The 22,298-nt window shown below is 60.4% G+C and overlaps 2 protein-coding genes and 1 pseudogene across 3 annotated transcripts in view; 2 read left to right on the top strand and 1 right to left on the bottom strand.

The window, feature by feature from the left end:
* Farp2 (FERM, ARH/RhoGEF and pleckstrin domain protein 2) overlaps positions 1-11,980 on the top strand; it is a 107,473-nt gene extending 95,493 nt beyond the window's left edge. The window contains 13 exon segments of the mRNA XM_047543424.1: positions 286-316; positions 319-458; positions 460-493; positions 496-522; positions 3,754-3,902; positions 4,812-4,880; positions 5,496-5,585; positions 7,591-7,673; positions 8,709-9,213; positions 9,898-9,907; positions 9,910-10,004; positions 10,351-10,502; positions 10,687-11,980. Of these exon segments, the coding sequence (XP_047399380.1) occupies positions 286-316; positions 319-458; positions 460-493; positions 496-522; positions 3,754-3,902; positions 4,812-4,880; positions 5,496-5,585; positions 7,591-7,673; positions 8,709-9,213; positions 9,898-9,907; positions 9,910-10,004; positions 10,351-10,502; positions 10,687-10,801 (1,500 nt within the window). The 3' untranslated portion in view covers positions 10,802-11,980.
* LOC124981354 (oxidative stress-induced growth inhibitor 2-like) lies at positions 1,024-2,538 on the top strand (annotated as a pseudogene).
* Positions 11,248-21,455, bottom strand: Stk25 (serine/threonine kinase 25). 2 transcript variants are annotated; one of them, XM_047543420.1, is made up of 13 exons: positions 21,303-21,439; positions 21,093-21,180; positions 17,279-17,509; positions 16,537-16,593; positions 15,949-16,057; positions 14,551-14,708; positions 14,274-14,459; positions 13,978-14,123; positions 13,576-13,690; positions 13,278-13,349; positions 12,263-12,399; positions 11,734-11,801; positions 11,248-11,629 (listed from the first exon to the last, which is right to left on the bottom strand). In XM_047543420.1, exons 2-12 carry the CDS (start codon positions 21,120-21,122, stop codon positions 11,762-11,764), a joined length of 1,281 nt encoding a protein of 426 aa, XP_047399376.1. In that variant the 5' UTR covers positions 21,123-21,180; positions 21,303-21,439; the 3' UTR covers positions 11,248-11,629; positions 11,734-11,761. The 2 variants fall into 2 exon arrangements, with proteins under 2 accessions (XP_047399376.1, XP_047399378.1); XM_047543422.1 differs by lacking the exon at positions 21,093-21,180 and having other exon boundaries at positions 11,248-11,801; positions 21,303-21,455.
* Between the last annotated feature and the right edge of the window lie 843 nt (positions 21,456-22,298).

Genomic DNA, 22,298 nt, shown 5'->3' with positions numbered 1-22,298 from the left:
AAGGCCCCTGGCTGCATCTCGAGCCGGAGGAAGATCCCTGCCTGGCCCTCGGTCCCACCTGGAGGGGGCTCCTGAGCAGGGCTTCCTGATCCTTGCCAGCACTCACCTGCTGTGCCCTGTGAGGGCGAGTTGCAGCCTGCCATCCTCCATTGGCCACAGGAAGCAGCAGTCAGTGGGCGTGGGTGTGGCAGGTTCAAGTGGAAACGCAAGACATGCCATCAGGATGCCCAGCCGTGCAAAGGCCCTGTGGTCCTCCACTGCACACTGCCCTCTGTACCTCCACAGGAACTCACCAGCTACTTCCAAAGGCACGATGAGTCCTGACTGAACTGGACAAGGCCACCAAGCGCTGCAGGAAGCTGGATCTGCTCTACAAAGAGTTTGAGCTCCAGAAGGTCTGCTACCTGCCTCTCAACGCGTTCCTGCTGAAGCCCACCCAGCGCTGGTGCACTACCCGCCTTGCTGCTGAGCCGCCTGTGCCAGCACCAGTCTCCCGGCACCGTGACCATGCCGACTGCCACGGTGAGTGGGCAGTGAGGCCACACCAGGGTCAGCCCTGCCTGCTGGCCTTCCCCTCCTGTCAGCAGCTGGAAGGGTGCAGGTGGCAGGCCACTGCAGGCGGGCGCTCCTCCTGCACCGCCACCCTTGGCAAGCCCTTCCCAGCCCAGGTCTCACAGCACAGAGCCACAGGGAGTGGGTGCCTGACAGGGCGGCTCCTGCTGCCAGGTCCCCACAGCCTGCCCCCCAAGTGACCTGCTGTGGGCATCCCGCCTGGAAGCCTGGACCCCAACACTTGCCAGCCTTGGGCCAGGTGGCCTGTTGGCACCCGACATACGAGGCTCAGTCATTTTTATTTGTGTTAAAGAAACAAAGACAATCTGAGGCAAGGAGCGGAAGCACCAGCCAGAGGCGCGACCGAGCCCCGGCAGCCGGCAACTGCCAGCACGGGCAGGGAAGCCTGCAGACCCCTCGGCCCCGAGAGCAGACCCCGGGCGCTCCCTGCCAGCGTGGGGCTGCCCGTGGCTCCTGGCCAGTCACTTCAGAAATCACAGTGACCAGAAGCAAAAGGAGAGATTTTAATTCCTTAGTGCACGATGTTGGTGATAATCTGGGGCAAAAAAGTAAAGCCATGCCATTAGTTGAAGAGTGGTCATTGACTTGCCTGTGGTGATAGCAGGAAGTGGCCCCTCTGCTACCCTCAGCAGCAATACCCCCAAACAGAAGTCTACACAGTGAATTAAGAAGCAAGACCCTTCATTGTTGATCAGGACTTAGGTACTTGTGGGAGGCCAGTCCCGGTGGCAGGGCTTTTTGACACATTCTTCATCCAGATGCTGACTTCGGGTATGATCCCATCCGTTTAACGTTGGAAATGAGGGCAGCATCATTATATCCCCACTTAGTTCTTGGTGAAAGTCCACCTGGTGGGGCTTGGCGCAATATGGAAGGTTCCATGTTGACAATCAGCTTTGGAAATTGGACGGAGCTTCCTAGACTTAAATTGTAAAGATTGGATATCTAACAAACGAAGAACCTAAAGGGAGATGGAGTTATGCCAGAACTATAAACAGCATGTAAAAGTCAGGGGTCCTTCAGAAGAATTTCAGAGAGAATACGTACTTAACCTGTGTATCAAGACTCTACAGAGAGTCAGGGTAATGACAGCCAAGACTCAGATATTCCAACACAGCATTGACAGACCAGAAGTCAAGATTCGTCAAGAGGAACTGGGAATGAGAGGTCGTCAGCGAACAGCAGATGGTCTCATGTCCTTTGCCTCTTTGCTGAGAATGTAGCTCTAGCAACTGGAACACTGGATTCTCCTGCTCATCTCGAAATTGAAGGGGAAAATTTTCCTTTTTTGTTTCACTCAGTGCCTGAATTTGGAGCTGCTATAAGCGAAGGAAAGTCGTGTGGCAAAGTGGACCCAGTGTTAACTAGTTCTGGGCTTACTGCAGCTGATGCAGTACTGTGAGCTTACAACGGCATCCCCATGAGCAGACGAGTAACTGATCCAGCTTGATTTTCAAGCAGCTTCCCAAAACTACCCTGAGTATCATAAGGTCTATCATATGAGGTCTGCTCAGATATATTCTGCTGACTCAAATCTTTTGTCTGGTTATACCAGTTTTCCTGAGCACCACGTGCTTTCCTTAAGTCAGACATGAAAAGCATTCTTCAAAGCATCTCTGAATTGAAGAAAATATCTCAGCTGTCTGCAGCAGTGGTATCGATAGGTTCTCATCCTAATCTTGCTTTTCTGAAGAACAAGGGTGTTACCGAGGCCGTGACTCAGGCTGGCCGGTCACATGTAAGGTGATCCTGTGGAAACAGATGCGATGCCTGTGAGCGTGGTGCAGGAAGCCACCTTCTTGGACTGGGCCCTTGGTTTGGGGTCGATTTGTGTGATTTCTAAAGGCAGGAACATTGGGAGTTACAGGCAGTTTAGCTACAGGTCAGCATTTGACTGTTTGGAAGAGGAGGAGAAACAAGTATACAAATGATTTAAATGGACAGTTTACTATTAAAGACTTTTAACAGTGGTTTTGCAACAAGAAAAAGAAAGAAAGAAAGAAAGAAGGCGACCTGGACGTCTCTGACACAGTGCGACGCGTGGCACAGCGCGCAGTGCAGGACAGTGATAGGAGGCGCCACGCAGTGTCAGCAGGGTGCTTTCGCAGGGTGGGGACAGCAGAAGGCAGGTGGCATGGCGCCTGTGTCTCCTTCTTGGCTTCAGTCGGCCTGAGGCGCTGGCAGCCTGTCTCAGGGGTCTCCACAGGGTGGCCTGTGCAGGAGGCCGTGTCCGGAGGGCAGCAGGGGTGCCCTATGAGGAGCAACCTTACTGGTCATCCTGAGAACTTGAACTTGAAAGAGGGGCACCCTTGGGGGCTGGAGGAGCAGCTTGCAGCCTCACTGTGCACAGTGTTCCAACCTGTCAGAGGCACAGTCTGCTGGTGCTCTGGCTGCCACAGAGGCATGGTGATCAGGTCTGAATGTGGTGCCTGGCTTCCGGCAGCTTCCAGTGCCCACCCAGGGCCGCACAGAGCTGAGCAGCAGCCGCCTGGCCCCCAGTTCTTGGCCCTCTGGACAACAGGCATCCAAGAGCAGGGTGGCCCTCTGTGTCCCATCCAGGGCAGGTTCACAGGCCAGTCAGTGTCCACAAGCAGAGCCCAGTGGGGAGCTGCAAACCCAAGTCAGCTGGAGGAGTTGGGAAGTGGACGGCACAGGAGGCCATTCACGGGGCCACTGCACACGAGGCCCACGCTGGCCGCCGACCCAGGTCCTCAGCGTTGTGCTCGTCCTGAGACACGACTCCCTCCCTGTGCTCCCCTCCTGGCTGGCTTCTCCTCTGGAGCTGGGCACTGGGAGGAGAGCTTGGTGAGTGCCCTGGGCCTCGTTCCCGCCACCGCTGGCAGGCCATGAGGCTGTGGCCAGCAGGGAGAGGCTCCTGCAGAGGGGACGGTCCTAGGGACGCGTCCCTTGCTCCAGCAGGCAGGAGCCAGCGTGCAGGGCTGGGTTCGTGGCACTTTCCTGTGGTTCTGACTGGCATGTGTCTCTGCCGACTCGCCCTGAGGGAGACTTCTCTCTGAAGAACACTGCTGGGCAGGCGCGCCTTGACCATGGGCAGCAGTCCTGAGGAGTCGGAGGAGAATGTGCCCCGAGTTTAACTGCCTTTAAATGCTCACTCCCACATGAGGTGGGGGCTTTGTCCACGTCGCTGCCTGGGCTGCCCTGAGGACCCTCTCCTTGCAGACGCCCTCAAGGCCATTACAGAGGTGACCACCACGCTCCAGCACAGCCTCATCCGCCTGGAGAACCTGCAGAAGCTGATGGAGCTGCAGCAGGACCTGCTGGGCGTGGATAGCCTTGTTGCTCCGGAGGGTGAGTGGCACGGAGGACGAGCTGAGCTCTCGTCCCACAGGGCCTCGCGTCCACCCTCAGCTGTGCAGTTCCGTGGTCTGTTCACCATGGTGAGCGGCTGTCGCCACTAACTCAGCACATGCTCAGCACCCAGCAGGACACACAGCCCCGTCAGCTGTTCCAGGAAGAGCTGACCACAGGCCCGTGAGGGGGAGCCAGGCACGGGCAGGGGTGGCCACACAGGGCACCTGCTGCAAACCTCCAGACAGCTCGGTCCCCGGGTCGGGATCAGATGACGTCACAGGGTCCAGGGCAGGCTGCAGTATGTGGAGGCACCGGCATTGTGTGGTGACCACGTGGGGCAGCAGTGGCGGGTCGTGTGGGGTCCCTGTGCTCCCTGGCCCCACCCAGCCTGTCGCCATCTCAAAGGTCACCTGTTCCGGGCACATGGTATGACAGGGCCTCTTGGGGCCTGCGCATTGGCTTCTGTCCCTCAGCAGCGTGTGTCCAAGCCCATCCCTGCTGTGGCTGGGGGACGCCAGGTGGGCTCCTCTGAAGGTGGCGTCCCTGAGGCTCAGCACACACCTGAGCACAGTACGGGCCACCTGCACGCCCAGCAGCGGCAGCAGTGGCCCAACCTCTGGGGTCGCCCTGCTGATGCCAAGTCCCGTCCTGACTGGCCCTGGCTGTTTCCTGAAGGCTGATGTGGCTGAGCACTTTGGCATGAGTGTGGTCGTTTGTGGCCTCCCAGTGGCCTCTCAGCAACAAGAGCCTGCCCTTGGCTGCCCCTCTGTCCTCGGGGCCCAGAGCGCGACCAGGGCGGTGCTCAGCAGCTGCCTGGGGGCCAGGCTGTGCTGTTGACAGAGGGGTGGGCCTGCCCAAGGCCTGAGGGTCAACCTGGACACGCCCGGGGCTGCTTACCTGCACTGAGAGCCTCTGCCAAGCCCCAGGAGTTCATCCGCCAGGGCTGCCTGCACAAGCTCACCAGGAAGGGCCTGCAGCAGAGGATGTTCTTCCTGGTAGGTGCCCTGGGCCCACGTGGAGCTCCGTCCCCAGCCCACGTCATACCTGGACAGGGACGTCCAGCTCTGCAGGGAGGCTAGCCTGTCACAGCCTGTGCACCTGGCTCAGCAGGGTCAGGGATGTCCCGAGCGCGAGGAGGCCTTTGGCTAGCCACGTGCCCTGTCTGCAAGCCTAGCAGAGCCAGAGGTGGGACAGTCCAGGAACCCTGTGGCTGCAGGGCATCTAACAGTCCAGCGGCAGCAGCAAAACCTCTGTGTCAACCCGAAGCACTGGATTCCGGGCCTGAGGCCCTGCCAGCGCATCCTTGTTCCCCACCAGGTCCCTCTGGTTACTGGGTCCAGTTGGGATTCCACCTGCTCCCTGGGGTGGGGCAGCCGGTCAGTGTCAGCAGAGCTGAGCTCCCAGCCTCTGCCCAGGGCAGGCTGCAGGCTGGTGCTGCCCCCAGGCTGGCTGTTCCTGAAGTAAAAGTGCTTTTTTGCCAAAAGAAAATCTCCAGCAAGCTGCACTGAACTGACGACCCCATGGTGGCCCCGGAGCCCACTGGCATCTGACCGTGAAGACAGGGAGCTGCTTTGTTTCCCATTCACTTATCTATGGCTTCCTGGCCCCAGTTCTCAGATATGTTGCTGTACACAAGCAAGAACGTCACGAGGAGCAGCCGCTTCCGGATCCAGGGTCTCCTTCCACTCCGTGGCATGCTGGTGAGTGCCGTCCGGCGGGCCCAGGGCACCGGGATGCGCCCACGCCCTGCCTGTCTCGCGGGCAGCAAGCCCAGGTGCTGGCCCCTGCTGCCTGTTCTCCTTGCTTCAAGCCTTTTTGGCACTTGGGCGTCCCCCTCTTCAGCTGGGGCCTCCAGGTGGGTGTCCACTGGCCCTGGCAGGGCAGCATGTCCTGGCCCCCAGCACAGAGTGGGCCTTGGTGGCAGCTTCCTGCGCAGTCTTCCTCCAGCACCCTTCCACCAGCCACCTGCTCTGCGTCCTAACTCCTGGGATGGGACAGTGACGCTGCTGGGCTGTTCGCCAAGAGTGAAAAGGTCTCCTTCTGACGTGATCACTAGCAAGCCTGGCCCCTTGGGGTCAGTACTCTTTGAGGATGACGAGAACCTGCTTGGCACAAGTGTCACAGTGTCTGGAGATCCCTCACCTTCACAGGGGGCCTGTGTGTGCCTGGCACCATCTTAGGGAGCTGGAAGGACCAGTGGCCACTTAGCGCTTTGCCAGGAGCATGTGCCCAGCCCAGGATGCTGCCCGCAGCCTGGCTCCCTCGTGCCCTCTCCTGGTTCTGCCACTCAGGGCTCCTCGCTGGGCTTTCACCCTCCCTGCTCTGCCCATGAGGCCGCTGTAGGTGTACCTGCTGCCCATCGGTGGCCATTCAGGTGCCTCATCTACCCACCACAGGGACTGGGATCATTGGTCAGAGTTGACTTTAAAACAACTTTTACCCAGTGCTTCAGGAGGCTGAGGCAGGAGGATCACAAGTTCCAGGCCAGACTCAGCAACTTAGCGAGGCCCTGTCTCAGAATCGAGCAGGAATGCGAGTGAGGTGTAGCTCAGTGGAACCCAGCACCAGGAAAAAAGCAAGCATGGATGTCCATCCCGTTGCCAACCGCCTCGGGTCAGCACAGCCACGTGCAGTGCCCAGCTGTACCCTCCTGGCACTCTGCCCTCTGTGAGCTCTCGGTGTGCTTGTGAGGCCTGTGTGGTGGCGTCCAGCTTGGCCTCAGCCCCACAGTGCCGTCCCAGGTAGTCATGGCTCTGGTTTTGCCTTGACTAGCTGATGTCCTGCCGGGTGTCCCGTGTGTCCTGGAAGGGCATCAGCCGCATGGAGGGCGGCAGCAGCGGGGGGCGTGCCCATGGAGTGGGGGCGCTCCCTGAGATGCCCTGTGCCAGGGCGTGCCCATGCCATTGGTAGGCTCCTTCCTGTGACTTCATTTTCCTCATTTCGCTGATCCGACTGGAGTTCACTGACCAGAGGCTGCTGGACTAGATGTAGTGTCTTCCCCGTGTCAGTCCTCCTCCCACTCCTGGGTCACGCGGGAATTGTGCTCTGTGCACGCCGTCCCCCCAGCTCTCCCCCTGCCCTGACCCTGTCCATGCCGTCGCCTAGCTGTCTGCCCTCCCAGACTGTGCTCAGTGCTGTCAGGTGGTTGCCAATCCTGCCAACTACCCTGTGCGCCCTTGTTCCATGATGGCCCCTGCTGGTCATAAGGGTGCTTTCCCGCCTGGAGGTCCCGCCAGGAGCGGCAGTGGCTCTGATTGGCAGAGGTGTCCTCTGCCTTCTGAAGAGTCGGCCCTAGTGGGGACAACCCGGCTTCCCTAGCGGAGCTTTCCTCCGGGGCTGCGGCTGTCGCCCAGGTCTCAGCTGGGGATGCTGGTCTTGGTCGGCCCTGGCGTCTTTCCTGAGATGGCAGCCCTGCTTCCTTGCACCTGACGCTGCTAGGCTTTGCGCCTTCCTGATAATGAAGCGCTCAACTTTTCTCCTTTGCTTGATTTTCAGCTGATAGTGCTGGACCCACCGGTAAGTATTGAGTACCCTCTGGTCCAGAGTCTGTCCTTTTGGGTGACAGCAGCCCCTGCCACCTCCCTTGTAGTTGCATAGACTTGGACAGCAGGGGGCTCCCTAGCAGGCCACGCCTGGCGCTGTCCTCAGGTTTGGGCTCCAACAGCCCATTCCTGGCTGTGCCGCCCAGCATCCTCTCACCCACAGGTGGAGGAGAGCGAGGGTGAGAGTTGTGCTCCTCACTGCTTCACCATTTATGCAGCGCAGAAGACAGTTGTGGTGGCAGCCAGGTAAGGGCCTCCCCTGTTAGCACAAAAAGAAAGACCCAGCAGGACGCACGCCTCACGAATCATCTCGGCTATTTATTCAGAACAGTTTCCACAGAGGAACAGGGGATGCAGGGATGAAATGGCACCCATGGACCCACAGTCCTAGTGGAAATGAGCCACCGAACATAGAAAGGGACTGGGTTTATGTAGGTTGTTTGAGGGGTGGTCTAGTGATAACAGTTTTTCTGGGGCACTCAGGAATTGGAGGTCTGTTGTATCGATTATGAATGTCAGTTTGAGGGCTTAGGAACCTGCCCTAGGTTGACGGTCTGTGAGCAGCATCTGGAGAGGATCCATCTTAAGGGGATGAATGCCCTCCAGTTACTCCGTCTGCAGCCGGCAGGTCGAGAACCTCTGCCTTGGTGGTGGCCTCCCCTCCACTCCCTTCCCCAGGCCACAGTCTTTGGGTTTTCCAATTTCCACATCTAGGACGCGTCCCTCTGTGCAGCCAGTTCCCCTGCTGAGTCCCCTGAGCGTGAGGGTGCCCCGAGGCCTCATGGGGACTCAGCTCTATATCTTCTCCCAAGGTGCCGTGGGCCTTCGGCACTTCCGCAGGCTAGCCGCGGTGCTGCCCACAGCTCCCTGCACCCTGGTGTTGGTGTTCTGCAGGACAGGCCTTGAGGAGAGGCAGCCAGCAGGGCCCACAGTAGTGGGTCTCCCATGGCACAAGGGCTTCTGGCCCTCTGGCCAAGGGCAAGTGCCAGGGGCTGGTGATGGCAGCTCTGGCAGGGTGGCTGTGCCTGGCACCCTGGCACCTTTTCCTGGCCGCGGGGCTCTCCAGAGCAGCCCCTCCCACTCAGCATCCAGGCAACGTCCCAGGCACCTCCCCCCACAGAAGTGGACAGCTGTCAGCAGCAGAGCACCGTCCCAGAAACCAACCAGCCCCCCCACTTCCAGAGGGGCGGGTTTTTCAGTGCTCTGGACCCACAGGGCAGGGACAGGTGCCCCAGCCTCCTGAGCTGGGGGAGCCAGCGGAGCCCCCCTCCCGCCCTGCAGCACGCGGCAGGAGAGAGAGAAGTGGATGCTGGACCTGAACGCTGCCATCCAAGCCGCCAGGAGCAGCGGCGACCCACCCCCTGAGCTGCCAGGAGGCACCCTGTGCACACGCTCCCCAGTGAGTTTTGGCCAAGGACCCCCTCCCAGGGAGCTTTCTGGAAATGGTTTCCCTTGGTCGCATCAGCCTGCCGTTGTCCTGCACACACCCTTCCACCAAGCGGGCCCCAGGCCACTCCTGCAGACCCACCAGGGCTTTGCTCTGCTGGCTGCCCACCTGGCTCCAAGAGCCCATCTCCCGGAGCCGCCCTGGGGAGGGAGGCATCCCACATGCCGGCTCCCCACAGGGTCCTCCGAGATCTCACTGGAGCAGGAGTCTGAAGAGGATGCTCAGGGGACCCCAGGCTCCCTGGAGGGGCAGGGCCAGCACCGGGCCAACAGCACAATGCACGTGTGCTGGTGCCGCAACACGAGCGTGTCGAGAGCAGACCACAGCGCAGCTGTCGAGGTACGGTGGTCACCAGCAGCAGCAGGTCCTGAGATTCCCCCACTGGCCTGCAGGAGAATCCCAGGAGACCAGGGGCCAGTCAGCTGCCTCCTGCCCCTCCCTTGGCAGATGGGCTTAGACACCTTTCTAATAGTGTCCTGGGGAAGCCCCCTACTGCCCCAGGACAGAGTCCTGCCTCTGGACTCCAGTCCACCCTTCCCTGAGCCTGATCGCTGTCTGCCTGCCCTGAATCCTCTGGACACCTCCCTGTTCTGTTGGGCTGGGGCTCAGGGCCTCCCTCAGACCACCTGTGTTGTGCAGAACATGGCAGGTCCTGAAGCTGGGCCATTCATTTTCAGATCAGAGCAGGGTCCCAGCAGGTCCTCCCTGAACCCCTGGACTGGCAGGCTCCCTGCTGCAGAGGTCAGCAGTTGACATGTGTGGGCACGCAGGCCCTGGAGCCGCCGTGGGCAGGAGGGGCCTGGCCCTCACAAACCTCTGCCATTAGTAAGCACTGTCCAGTCCCCTGGGTCATCTCAGCAGTCTCTCCTTGCTGTTGGGTAGACCTGGATCTCAGTCCTGGGGACGCTGACCCCAGGGCTTCACGTGCCCGGCTGGCCCCTGGAGGAGTGGCTAGGTGTGGTGGGGAGGCAGGCTGGGGGCTGGGCGGCTGATGGGGCGGCTCTGCCTCACACTGTCCATCAGAACCAGCTCTCAGGTATCTGCTGAGGAAGTTCAAGAACAGTGACGGCTGGCAGCGGCTCTGGGTGGTCTTCACCAACTTCTGTTTGTTCTTCTACAAGACTCATCAGGTACATGCGCCACCTTCCAGCCCACACTCCTTAGTGGCCAGCTGGAGAAGTGGGTCTGAATGTCGCCCCAACCCAGGGCCTTTAAGAAAGGCTCTGTGTTCCACCCCTCAGTCCCCACAGCCAAGGCGGCTGAGGCAGGGGACTGCTCGTTTCAGGCCAGCAACTTGGCTAAACCAGGTCTGCAGGCAGAAAATGGGCAGGTAGAGTATGGTGTGGTGGAGCATCCTGGGTTCCTGGGGCGGATGGTCATGCTCCTTGGCCTATGTGGCCATTTAGTAGTCAGCAACACTGGGTTTCCTGCCATGTGCTACCTGCACCTGGCCCCCAGAACCCTGTGTCTTTCCAGGATGACCACCCCCTGGCCAGCCTCCCTCTGCTGGGCTACAGTGTGAGCATCCCCACAGTGACCGATGGCATCCACAAAGCCTATGTCTTCAAGCTCCAGTTCAAGTCCCATGTCTACTTCTTCCGGGCCGAGAGCAAGTACACATTTGAGAGGTGATTTCATGGTGGGCAGCCAGGTCTGAGCCACACCTGGGCATCACTACCTCCTTAGTTCCTGCTGAGGAGAGCTGGCAGGGTTCTGGCTGACCCTTGTTATGTCCACTCAGTCCCTCTTGGGGGCCTGTGGGTACGGTGGATGAGCACAAGCCCACAGGTCTGACAGCATGACCTTCTGCAGGTGGATGGAGGTGATCCAGAGGGCCAGCACCTCGCCTGGGAGGTCCCCAAGATTCCTACAGGACTGCCCATGTCCCTCCCCAGGGCTGGAGGGGGCAGTCAGGGAAGAGGAGTAGTGAAGCCACCCAGTCTGGACTGGGACCTGCCAGATGGGAGACGCCATCCCAGTGACCTCCTAGCCCTTCCCCCTGAGAATGCAGTGCAGCCAGTGGCCGGCTGGGACACGTATGCCTCGCTCTCGGAGACCCTCCAGAGGGGGAGGACGGCTCGGAGCATGCGCAGGGGCCCAGCTTCAAGACTCGGGCCCTATGGGCTGGCCTGAGGGTCACATTGCAAGACGAGCCCCCAGGTCCCTACCCCAAGGGCCTCTGGAGAGCAGAGCTAGCCCCTGGCCAGGGGGAGTTCACTGTGACTGCAGATAAACAGCACCTCCTCACCTGACCGCACCCCTCTGCCTCGCTCTGTCCTCTGGCAGGCACCTTGGAGGGAGGAGGGAGGTCAGCACTGGGTGGGCCTGGGGAGACAGGCTGAGGGGCCCGGCCGGGCAGCCCAGAGGCACGGCTCTAGGCCAGGTCTTTATTGAGCGCGGCACGGCCTTCCACACACACCCTCACAGCACTGAGGGAGCAAGAAACTGTCTTCTTACAAACAACACATCTGATGACACAGTACTCACAAGGAGATGGCGCCTGCCCAATGCCAGGCAGGTCTGGGTCACATGACCCCACAGACGGTGTCCCAGGCTGGGTGCCCGGTCACCTCCTCCCAACCCGAGGGGGAAGGAGGCAGACGGCTGACGGCTACTCTGCTCCTTGGTGTGGCCACCCAGGGCTGTGTGGAGGGAAGCCTGATAAATGGCCAAGACGGCCCGCTGGCTGCCCAGTCTCCAGGGGCTTTCTGCTTGCTGGGCGTAGCTTCAGGCAGGCCAGCGGAGGGAGGGGGACCTGGTGTGGAGGAGGGAGGGGACAGCTTGTGAGGCCAGCAGGCTGGCGTGCGCTCAGTCACTGCACAGCTCCAGGGCCCTTCCCGTGCAGCACAGAACAAGCACCTGCTCTCCACCAAGGGCAGCGCGGTGCTCAGCGGGTCGAGGACAGGTGGTTCCTGCTGTGTGAGAACCTGCAGAGGAAGGCCCTCCGTCACGCTCACGCTCCTGCCGTGCCGCCTGGGCACGCTCAGCAGCCAGACCCCAGGACTCCCTGGTGCTTCAGGTCTTGGGAGCCACACTGGCTGGCTCAGACGCTGCCCCCAGGAGCGCAGGGGTGGGCCTCTCCAGAAGCCAGGGCAGGGAGCCTGGCACATCTGCCTGCAGTGCAGCAGTGGGAACCAGGAACCCAGGGGGCTGCTGGGAGGGCCCAGCACGTCCCTCTGTCTACCACAGACATGCCGCAGCAGCAGGCCCCACAGGAAGCCACAGGGAGTCAGAGGTCAGCTGCACAGCGCTGTGTCACTGGGCCAGGGACTCTGCCCCAGACACTGTGAGGGTGGAGCTGGACTTCGGTGCACAGCTCAAAGCCAGAGACCTGCCCGGCCTCTCCAGCCCCACTGCACGATGACGGGCACTCTCCTGGGCAGCTCACCTCTGCACTCTCTCCACCAGGCGCACCACCAGCTTGTCCGAGATGCCAGGGCAGGACTCCTCCGCCAGGCTGAAGGCGTTCTCCAGCTCCTCCAGGGCACCCACACTCCCACCACTCTGCCTGTGCTTCTCTTTGAGCTGCAGAGAGACGTGGGCCTGACTGGGGGCCTGGCAAGCAAGGGGTGGCAGTGTGCCCATGCCCACTGATGGGGGCTCCAGTGCCCTTCCACGAGGCCCCACCCTCCTGCTGTGCTCCAGGGAGTCTCGGGCCTTGGTTCTCAGGAGGGAACAGGAGGGTCACACACACAATCACCTGGGCCCAGCAACCATGGGGACTGCAAGACCAGACCCAGGTAGTGTGTAGGTCGGTGACACACATACCCCTGTCTGACCCTAGGGCCACCCTGCTCTGGGGCTACGGGCTGCAGCAGTTATAGCCAAGACACACCCCAGAGACTGGAGTCACCAGCCCTGGTGGTCCTGTGCTCTCTCCAGCGTCCCATCCTCCCTACCTGGGCTTTAGGTGCTGCTGTGCTCTTAGGAAGGCAGGTCCAGGCCCACAACCCACTGCCCAAATCCCAGGTTCAGATTTGGGGGTGGGGGTCCTGGCTGCATCCTATTTCTGGAGATAGCTCTCACGTGCCACCAGCAGGTGACAGGCATAAACTCACATGACTACCAGAAGTCAGATGGCCCTCAGGCTGCCCTGCCCTGAGCTAATCCCCAAGCCTTCCCTGTCTGCTGTGTGCATCTCACAAAGTCACAGGACTGGGATGCCAGAGGAACCCAACAGGTCTGGGAACACAAACGGTCCTTCGAGGGCGTTTTTTCAGTGGTTTGTGTTCCTTCTACCCGGAAATCCCGACCCATATGCCTAATCACCGCCAGCTGCCAGGGACCTCAGATGGACAGGTCAGCCCTGCTCTAGTAGGTGAGCACCCCACAGCAAGGTGCTCAGGGCAGGTGTCTGGGAACAAAGTCACGACCCTGGGGACCCAGCCCAGTCCTACCCTCACCTCTCCAAAGACAGGCCGGACCAGCGTGGACAGGCTCTGGGACCTTGGCTGTCTCTTGACCGGCTCTGCAGGCTGTGAGGGCAGCAGAGACATGGGGTGGGGGGCAGGCAACGCTCCAGTCCCACCCACTCTGGCCTCCTCAAGCAGCCGTCTGGGCACTGTGGAGGCTGACCTCCCTGGAGCCCCACGCCCAGCCCACCCTGCACCCCCACACCCACGGCCTGAGAGCTGAAGAGGGCCTGGGCTGGGTGGGCCACACCCCAGGGTCAGATCAGGTCAGGCCAGGCCAGGGACAGACCTTCTGTGAGCCGTGCAGGGCAGTCCCTTTGTGCAGCTTGCCATGTGGGCTGGGCCTGACGGTTGGGGGGAACGTCCAGATGGGGCCCTGTTCCCCGTCCTCAGCCTCACCATCACTGGAGAGAGGGACAAGTCAGGAGTGACCCAGGCACGGGAGGGGTTCCCCCAGGGTCTTGGGCACATCTTATTTTTTTCTGAGGCATCCCAGAAGCAAGTCGAGATGTGGGCAGGCTCTGTCCAAGCCACAGCATCCAGGTGGCACAAGAGGCCATGTCCTTGAGCCCAAGGGCTCCCTGCCCAACACCACACCCACCCCCAGCAAGCAGCCTGGGGTCCTGCTTCTCGAGTGGAGACCCCCACCCCACCAAAGCACCCAGGGCCGTGTCCAGGGCGTGGGGCCTACATGTCGGAGTCCTCAGAGCTGGACTCCTCAGCATGACCCTCAGACTTCCAGCGCTTGTAGCGGTCAGTGAGCTCAGTGAGGAAGGAGGTCTTCTTGGTGTAGCGAGTGATGAACTTGTGCTTCAGCAGTTCCTTGGCGGTGGGCCGCTGTGGGGACAGATGGCAGTCACCAGGAGTCACTCAGCTCCTCAGAGGAGGCACTGGCCCTGCCCACGCTGAGCCCATGTCCTCCCTCCACAAGTGCCCCAGACCCACGTGCCTAGGAGGGGCTGGGCAAGGGTGGGGGACAGGCCTTACAAATCGGGGGTCCTTGTTGAGGCAGGCCTCCACGAACTCCTTGAAAGGCTTGCTGTGGTGGCCCTCCAGCGTGGGCGGACTGTTCTTGGGGATCAGGAACAGGACACGCATGGGGTGCAGGTCGGAGTTGGGTGGCTCCCCCTTGGCAAGCTCAATGGCCGTGATGCCCAGAGACCAGATGTCAGCCTAGACAGGGCAGCATATGGGACAGTGGCTGCATGGGGCTCCTGTGGGGCTGCAGTGCCCCAGCACCCCCACCTCCCACCTCCTGCCCTACCTTGAAGTCATAGGCCGACTGCCTGATGACCTCAGGGGCCATCCAGAAGGGAGTGCCCACGAACGTGTTCCTCTTGATCTGCGTGTCTGTGAGCTGCCCTGCCACCCCGAAGTCCGCCAGCTTCACGTCGCCTTGCTCCGACAGCAGCACGTTGGCAGCTGCTCGACACAGGGTGGCGGGTGTCACCCTGGGCTCCGCAAGGGCCCAGGAAGCCTTGTGCACGGCTACCTAGCAGGTGCGAGGGGACCTGCTCTGGGCACCTGGCCTTCCCTGACACTCCCACAGTCTGCGCTGAGCCCTGAGGCGTTGCCAGAGGAGCCCACCGGAGACCACTGCCTGAGCTTGGGCCCTCCAGGGGTTTGGCTCTTCCTCTTAAGCCAGGGAGGCGAGGCGGATTCAGGCTATCAACCCAGGGCTAACCAACAGCCTTGGTACTTCTCTAATACCTGCTCAGCATAGGTTTTTGATCAATGCCCCCACCCAGAAGCTACAAAAGTCCCAGACTCTACGTTTAAGTGGCAACCCCCATTAAGTCCCCTCTGGCCCTGTGCGAGTTCTGCCTCTTTTTCCTTCTCACTTAAATAAATTCTACTCTTTTATGCTGACTCCTCCTAATCTATGGATTTGATTTTTCTAATTGGTGAGACATGAACCGGGAAAGAAAATGGCTTGGGGATGAGCTGCAGGGCTCTGCTGCCACACTGGAAGGCAAGGCTTGCCATGAGAAGTGGAGAGGCTCTGGCTCTGCCCGAGTACCCTGCTGCGATCAGCTGCGGACACTTAAGTGGGGCCTCCACAGTTGCAGAGGCCTACAGCTCACCCACCAACAGAAGCAGCGTAGTTTAGGCTCAAAAATCTGCTTTCATTATGACGAGTTCCAACAACAAAGCAACTCCCCCACGGGCTCCTGTGAGCCCCCAAAAAACAGCTGACATGGGACAAGCAGGAGGCCCTTCACTCTACTAGCTTATCCACCATATAAAGCCTCAGTACTTCAGCATGCCCCTCCCCCAAGGTGGTACCAGCGCAACAGGGCTTAACAAGAAGGGTCAAACACGGGTCGCAAACACAACCTGACCACACACGAGAGAAACACTTGGCTTACACCAGCCTGCCTACACGTGGTGCACAGCGGGTCCCTTCCCCCATGGGGACAGTACATGGCCCTGTCGGGGCAGACGCAGCTCAGTGGTGGAGTGCCTGCCCAGCACAAACAAGGCCATGGGTTCCAACCCCAACACTGCAGCATCCTCTGAAAGCTGAGCAAGATTGGACTGCTCAGTCTCTGGGTGGCCAGAGGGCTCCCTACGCCTTGCCAGCCACATGCCTCACACACCCATGTTTTCCAGGGTCAGCAGGGCCCAGGGCAGAAGGGGAGCCACGCCCACCCCGCAGGACCTTTGATGTCCCGATGGATCTTGCGCTCTGAGTGCAGATAATCCAGGCCCTTCAGAATCTCCCGCAGGATGGTGGCGATGTAGGTCTCCTCCAGGGGGCCTGGCTTCAGCTAGAAGACAGCAGGGCAGGACCTCAGTCCCATTCCACACCCAAACCCATCGCCATGCTCAAGAGCAGCAGGGGTGCCCCTGCAGAAGGATGGCAGTTTGTGTTCTTTATTTACATCTGAAACAAGTTTCAGATGCTGTTGGTTAGTGTGAGGGAGGGAGGGGAGGAGCAGAGGCTTTTTCTTTCTTTTAAGGAAGGTAAGCTACATTTACCTTTTCTGGAAACATAACATGAGAGCCAGGCCCCTCCTCACCCTGCAGCCTATCTGGCTGAGGACATTAACCCTGTCTACTCCACAGCCCATCTGAGGCTCAGGACCCCTTTGAGCACCAAGCAAGGCAAGACCGTGAATAGTGATTCATTCCTGGTGAGCACTCCTGACTAACCTCTAATGGACTAAGACACCGGAGAGGAGGTTCTCCGGAGCCCGACTCAAGGCTGCAGGTCAGTGGGTCCCAGCACTGTCTGCAGTGCACTCACCAGATCCAGAGCAGAGCCTCCGCCCAGGTACTCCATGATGATCCAAAGCTTGGTGCCCTAGGCAGAAAGAACCCGTAAGTGCCTGCAGTGAGTGGAGGGGTGTGCCCAGGTGTGGGGTCCACAGGCCAGCACCACCCCTATGCAGGAATCAGCTAAGGCTTAGGTCACAAAGGGGCTGTACCAGTCCAGTCCCTCACAGGAACGCCAACCAGAAATGCCAACAGAATGCCAACCACTAGAGAGTGGCCTTGCCAGACCCCCCTCCCACTACACCCCTGCTATAGGCACATGTCAGACAGACCAAGAGCTCAGAGCAGCGTCTGAGCCCACTTCACAACAGCCCAGGCATGCCAGGTAGCTACACAGCAGGCATGGTCCTCAGGGAGCCAGACAGTGAGCGTTGCTGGCAGAGGTCTGTCCAGGTTGGGCTCTGAGTTCTACCTGCAGGGGTCCCACAGAGGGCTCTGAGCAGAGCCCACAGCACACACCTGGGTCATTAGGGCCACTGCAGAGCGGCTGACCCTTGTAGACTAACCCCAAGCTGGCATTTCCTGGAGGGCCTGGTCTGCTGAACTACCAAACTTCCCTGCACTTCTAGAAGGGGACCCCCGGCACTCAGCAGAACCTGGTCCACTCTTCCCCACTGCCCCACCCAGCCCTGAGACACTGCACACATCATTCAGTCCCTCTGGAGACAAGGAGAGGCACAGAGACTGCAGGCCCCTCCCCTTCCCATAGGCACCTTAAGATAGGAACCAAAGTAGCGGGTGATGTAGGGACTGTCACACTGGCTGAGCACCGTGATCTCTTGCTGGATGTCCTCAATTTCATCCTCGGCCTCCTCCAGGTCGATGATCTTGATGGCCACCACCTCCTTGGTGTGGTTGTCGATGCCCTTGTACACCTCCCCAAACGAGCCCTTGCCAATGCGGTCAAGCTTGGTGAAGAGCTCCTCAGGATCCACACGAGAGTGCTGCAGAAGCCCACAGGGACAGAAGGTGTGCAGCGCTTGGTCAGAGACCGCCCTGCTAGGTGAGGGCACCATCCACAGCGAGGAATCCAAGGGAGCTCACCTCTATTCCTTTCCGGTTTCTTCTTTTAACCCTTGTTCAGAAAATCTCAACTTAACTCTTTTCTCCAAGGGAGAAGGATGTGTCTTAGATAAGGTGGGGTAAGTAAGTTACAACAACGTAGCACACCACAAACAGGTGTCAATAACAAGTAAATGGGGTGGTTAGAAACTCAGTGCTTTTGATACAAACCTGAAAATACTCTAAAAAATAAACTCAATTAAAAATAAAAACCAAGCATGTGCTACACACATTCTCTGTACTCCTGAAAGCCACATCCCTTAAAAGGGTATCTCCATCCTGAAGCACTGAGTTGAAACCAATGCTTTCTTGGATGCTTGAATCTAGACCTTCAACCAGCAGAGAATGCCCTACACGGTCCTCAGATCTAAACAGAGCCTGAGCTGCTAAGCCAACAGTGCAGAAGGTGCTCTGTCCACCACCCAGCACACCCCAAGTGTCAGCACCTGGTCAGCAGAGACTATGTCCAAAAAAAAGGCCCAAACCACACTCTGGACTTTGAGCCAGGGCTGTCTCAGCACTCCAAGCAAAGACAGCTCTTGTGCAGAGGATGGAGACAGCAGAGGTCCTCCAGGTGCCACTAGGTGCCCCAGCCCTACCCATGAGGCCACTGTACATCACCACCCACTGACAGTGCTCTCTCCATAGGCCCAGGTGAGGAGCATGTGGAGAGTACCAGTGCACCCCAGGGCCCATGAGAGGGTGGCCCTGGGCAAGGCTGGGCAAGGGTTGAGGGTGGGAGTCCTGGGTCTTGTCTAGACAGTTTTCCATCCCTGCCAGGCCTCACCTGCACTAGAAGTGCCTCCCCGCAAATGGCACCTTATTATAAGTGGCTTGACATGAAAAAGCAAAGCCACACCTTGTCCTACTACAACCACTGACCATCCCAGGCTCACCTCTCTGTGCTGAGGGTAGGGCCTGTCCTGGGGGGGGTGTGCTTGCCACGCTCCTGAGACCCCACACTCCAAGAGCAGACACCTGTGTGCCAGAGCTGCACTGGTGCTGGGCAGACTGAATCCAGTCTGAGACTCAATTTCAATCTAAGATTACCAACTAGCTGCCTTCCCAGGGTCTCCAACCAAGAGGGAGGGAGGGAGGGAGGGCACAGAGAACCACCTGGGGAGCACACAAGCAGCCACTCTGTGACCCCTTTCTGAGCACCAGGCTCCAAAGGTGATAGGAACTTTGCAGAATGTGCCCTGGTGGGGATGGAGAGAAGGCAGAGAAAGGAACCCTGGGACAAGACCAGCATCTCAGCGTGGAAGCCACCTAATCCTTACAAGGAGGGTTGGTTTGGCAGGGCCTGGGCATGTGCAGCCAGAGCAGTGCCCCAAGCAGGGTGGATGTGCTGTGCATAAGTACCCTGGCTTGAGTACCTAAGAGGCAACCGGTCCAGCCCAGTGATTTTCCTCACTGCCCCGTCCTAAAGCCAGTGCACACCATCAAGTTCTCAAGGCCCCAACTGAGGGATCTAGGCAGAGAAAGCTGAATGCTCCCTGGGGTCCCGCAGGCTGTGCTGGCCAGGGCAGGCAGCATTTGCCCCCAGCATCTCTACTCCTGTTGACACGTGTGAAAAAGAAGCCAGAAAAGTCCATGAGATTGTGGCTGATAAGTCACATAGCTCAGCCAATCTCAGTCTGGGATGGGCAGCACAGATCAGATCAATCAGAGTCAGTCCCTACCGGAAAGGAAAGCCCCCTAGAGGGTTGCACTCTCAGCAACAACTCACCAGCCCACCACTGCAGATGGGTAGGTAAGTGGTTCTGTTCCGGGTGGGGACCATCCTGTTCCCTGAACACCAGGTGCCAAGACCAGGTCTACGCTGCTTCTGCTGCTCCTCCATCAGCTCACCAGTGATTCCCTAGCACCCTACGATGGTGCCCTACCAAGCCCTCAGACTCAACCCCAACCCCACCCTGGCATAATCCCAAGACACCATGAGGGAGTTGACGCTGCCCTGGGGACTTCAGGAGACCTGCCGGGTGCACTGAGGCTGCATCCACTGCCACTCTGAAGACACAGTCCACTGCCTTCTAAAATGGCCTGAGAAGACCTGGAAAAGGTGGGGCCAGGGCCCAGCCACAGCACCCAGCACCACTATCCCTCCAACTCTCAGGGTCTTCCTTCTCAGACTGCGGACACCATGTCCTGCTCTGCTCCTCCCCACTCTGAGAGGCCAGAGACAAGTCTGTCCAGGAGTACCCTGGGGGCCAGCTACTCAGACCTCTACTGCCTCAGAGCAGAAGGAAGCACAGATGCCAAAGCCACAGTGCAGGATTCCGCAGGGAAAGTGACAGCCCCAAGCACCTAGCTGCCACACCTTCTGGGTGCTCAGCCTTAGCAGAAATGGTGTGATCCTGACCCTACAATTTCACAAGAACAGCCCTATTCCCAACCCCTCCTGGTGAAAGTCAAGTATCTCCCAATCCAGGGGCAACAGATTCCTCATCGGGCGGACTGCTCAGACCACTCACCTAGCTCTGGCACTTGAAACCCCAGTCCTCCACATCAGGCCTGGGGTGGCCAGGTCTGGGGGCCTCTGCCTGTGTGCCAATTTGTCTGTTAGTCACCAGGAGCAACCCATGTACCCTGCTGGAGACATCCCCTGCCACCATCTAAAAGGCAGGGCTCTGAGCTCCCAGCCCAGCAGGAACTGGACAGGTGGAGGGAGGAAGTCCAGCGCAAGTGAAGGCTGCGGGGGCACTGTGCCCTGCTATCCAGGAAGAGGCTGCTCACCTCAGCCCCACAAGGCTTTTGCCACTGTCTTAAGTATCTCACACCCAAGGTGGACAAAGGACCTCTAAGGGACAGAGGGTGCTTCCAGCCTTTGAGGTCCCCTCACCAGCGTCCCTGTGCTCCCTGCACAGGGCAGCACACAGCTCCCATGGGTCATTCTGTGACCCCAGAAGCTGACCCTGCAGCTCTTAAAAATAGGTTAACGGTGGGGTTTTCTCCCAGGATCTCAAACACATAACCACCAGGCCGAAGCGGCAGACGTGAATGAAAACTCTGCTGGCGTACTTCCACCCGAGAGCGAGCCCGGCTGCCGCCGCCCACAGCTGGCCGAGGAGCCCTGGTCAACCGCGGCGTGTGGCCCTCGGGCTCCAGGCGGTTCCCGGTTTCCGCCAAGGAGCCGGACTCCAGTTCCTGCCCGGGCTGGCGGACGCGCTGCCTGCGCCCCGCACGCCCCGCACGCCCCGCGCTCGGGGCGCAGCAGTCCGGGCGTCCGCCGCGTCGCGGGAGGCCCTGCAACCGGCGCGGCTCCGCGAGGCAGGCCGCGGGGAGGGCCCCGAGACCGCCTGGCCCGCCGCAGGCCAACTCCTCGGGCACCGGCGGCCCCGCACCTGCCGACCAGCGCGCCCGCAGGGCGACCTCGGGCCCTCAGCCGCGGGCAGCGCCGCGAGGCCTGCGGCCGCCGCCCTCCGCCCGAACCGCCGCCCGGGGCGCGCGGCCGCCGAGCCTCACCTGGTGCGCGAAGCCGCGGAGGTGAGCCATGTCCGCGCGGCCGTCGGTCCGCGGCCCCGAGGCCCACTCGGCCCGCTCGCTCAGGCCCCTGCGGGACGCAGGCCACTCGTCAGCCGGGTCGGCCGGGAGGTCCCGCCGGCCGCCTCCCTCCGCCCGCTTCCGCCCGGCCCGCGCCCCGGCCTCTCCGCCCGCCAGGCGCGGCCCGCCCACCTCCGGGGGGCTCCATCCCGGCCTCCCGGCCCGCTCCGCAGTGCCCGCGGGTTCCCAGCGCAGCCTCGGTCGCCCGGAACGCCCAGGCCCCGCAGCCCGCGAGAAGGCGGCGGCGACGGCGGCGGGGGGCGTCGTGGCGGGCGCGCGGTTCTCTGGGATTCCGAGTCCCGGCGTCCGGGCCCCGCAGCCGCCGGACTACAAGTCCCGGCAGGCCGCGGGGCCGGGCGGGCGGAAGCGAGACGCAGGCGCGTCGCGGAACCGCAGGGACGCCGAGTCGCGCTCTTGGGAGGCTCGAGCGGAGTTTCCCGGCAGGCCGCGCGGCGGGTTGCGCGGCGCGTGCGCAGTCGGTGTGTTCCGTCTGGCGCCCGCCGGGCCTCCGGAGCGAGACGGCTCGCCCACCGCTGGGTGGTGCCCGCCTCCCCGCGAGGTCAGGTGGGGCCCGGTGCCCAGGCCCTGGCGCGGCAGACTCCCCACTGCCTCCGGCTCCCTATTTCCTAGCTGCGCCCCGCCCTGGGTCCCTCTGGTAGTGCACCCTGGACGCACCTTGCATCCCAGCTCTGCGCCTCTCGCCCACCTGACAGCTGATGTGGCTTTGTTGGTGTCCTCCCCGGAGGAAGTAGGCTTCCGGGCGAGCGAATCTGGGCCCACCACCATGCCAGCACACGGCAGGGACTGGGGACGTTTGTCGGTGACCTGCGCTCAGCGACTGTCTCCGAACGCCTGCCGCACCTCTGGTGGTGTGACTGGCAGGCCCTGCTCCCCCCAGGAGCCCCAGGACTCTGCAGGCTTCATCGGCTGGCAAGTGCTGATGGTGCCAGGTCGCCACGTCTTCAGCGGCACTACATCTTCAGTCCTTGGGGCCGCTCCTAGTGTTGCTCATATTTCCTTCCTCTCCCCTCTCTCTCTCTCTCTCTTCCTTCTTTCCTTCATTCATTCCTTCTTTCTTTCTTCTTTCTCTTTCTTTTCTTTCCTTTCTTTCCTGCTCATATTTTCTTT

This window comes from Sciurus carolinensis, chromosome 3 (assembly GCF_902686445.1).
Source record: "Sciurus carolinensis chromosome 3, mSciCar1.2, whole genome shotgun sequence".
In the NCBI taxonomy this organism is placed as follows: domain Eukaryota; kingdom Metazoa; phylum Chordata; class Mammalia; order Rodentia; family Sciuridae; genus Sciurus; species Sciurus carolinensis.
This window is presented reverse-complemented; position numbering and strand designations above follow the sequence as displayed.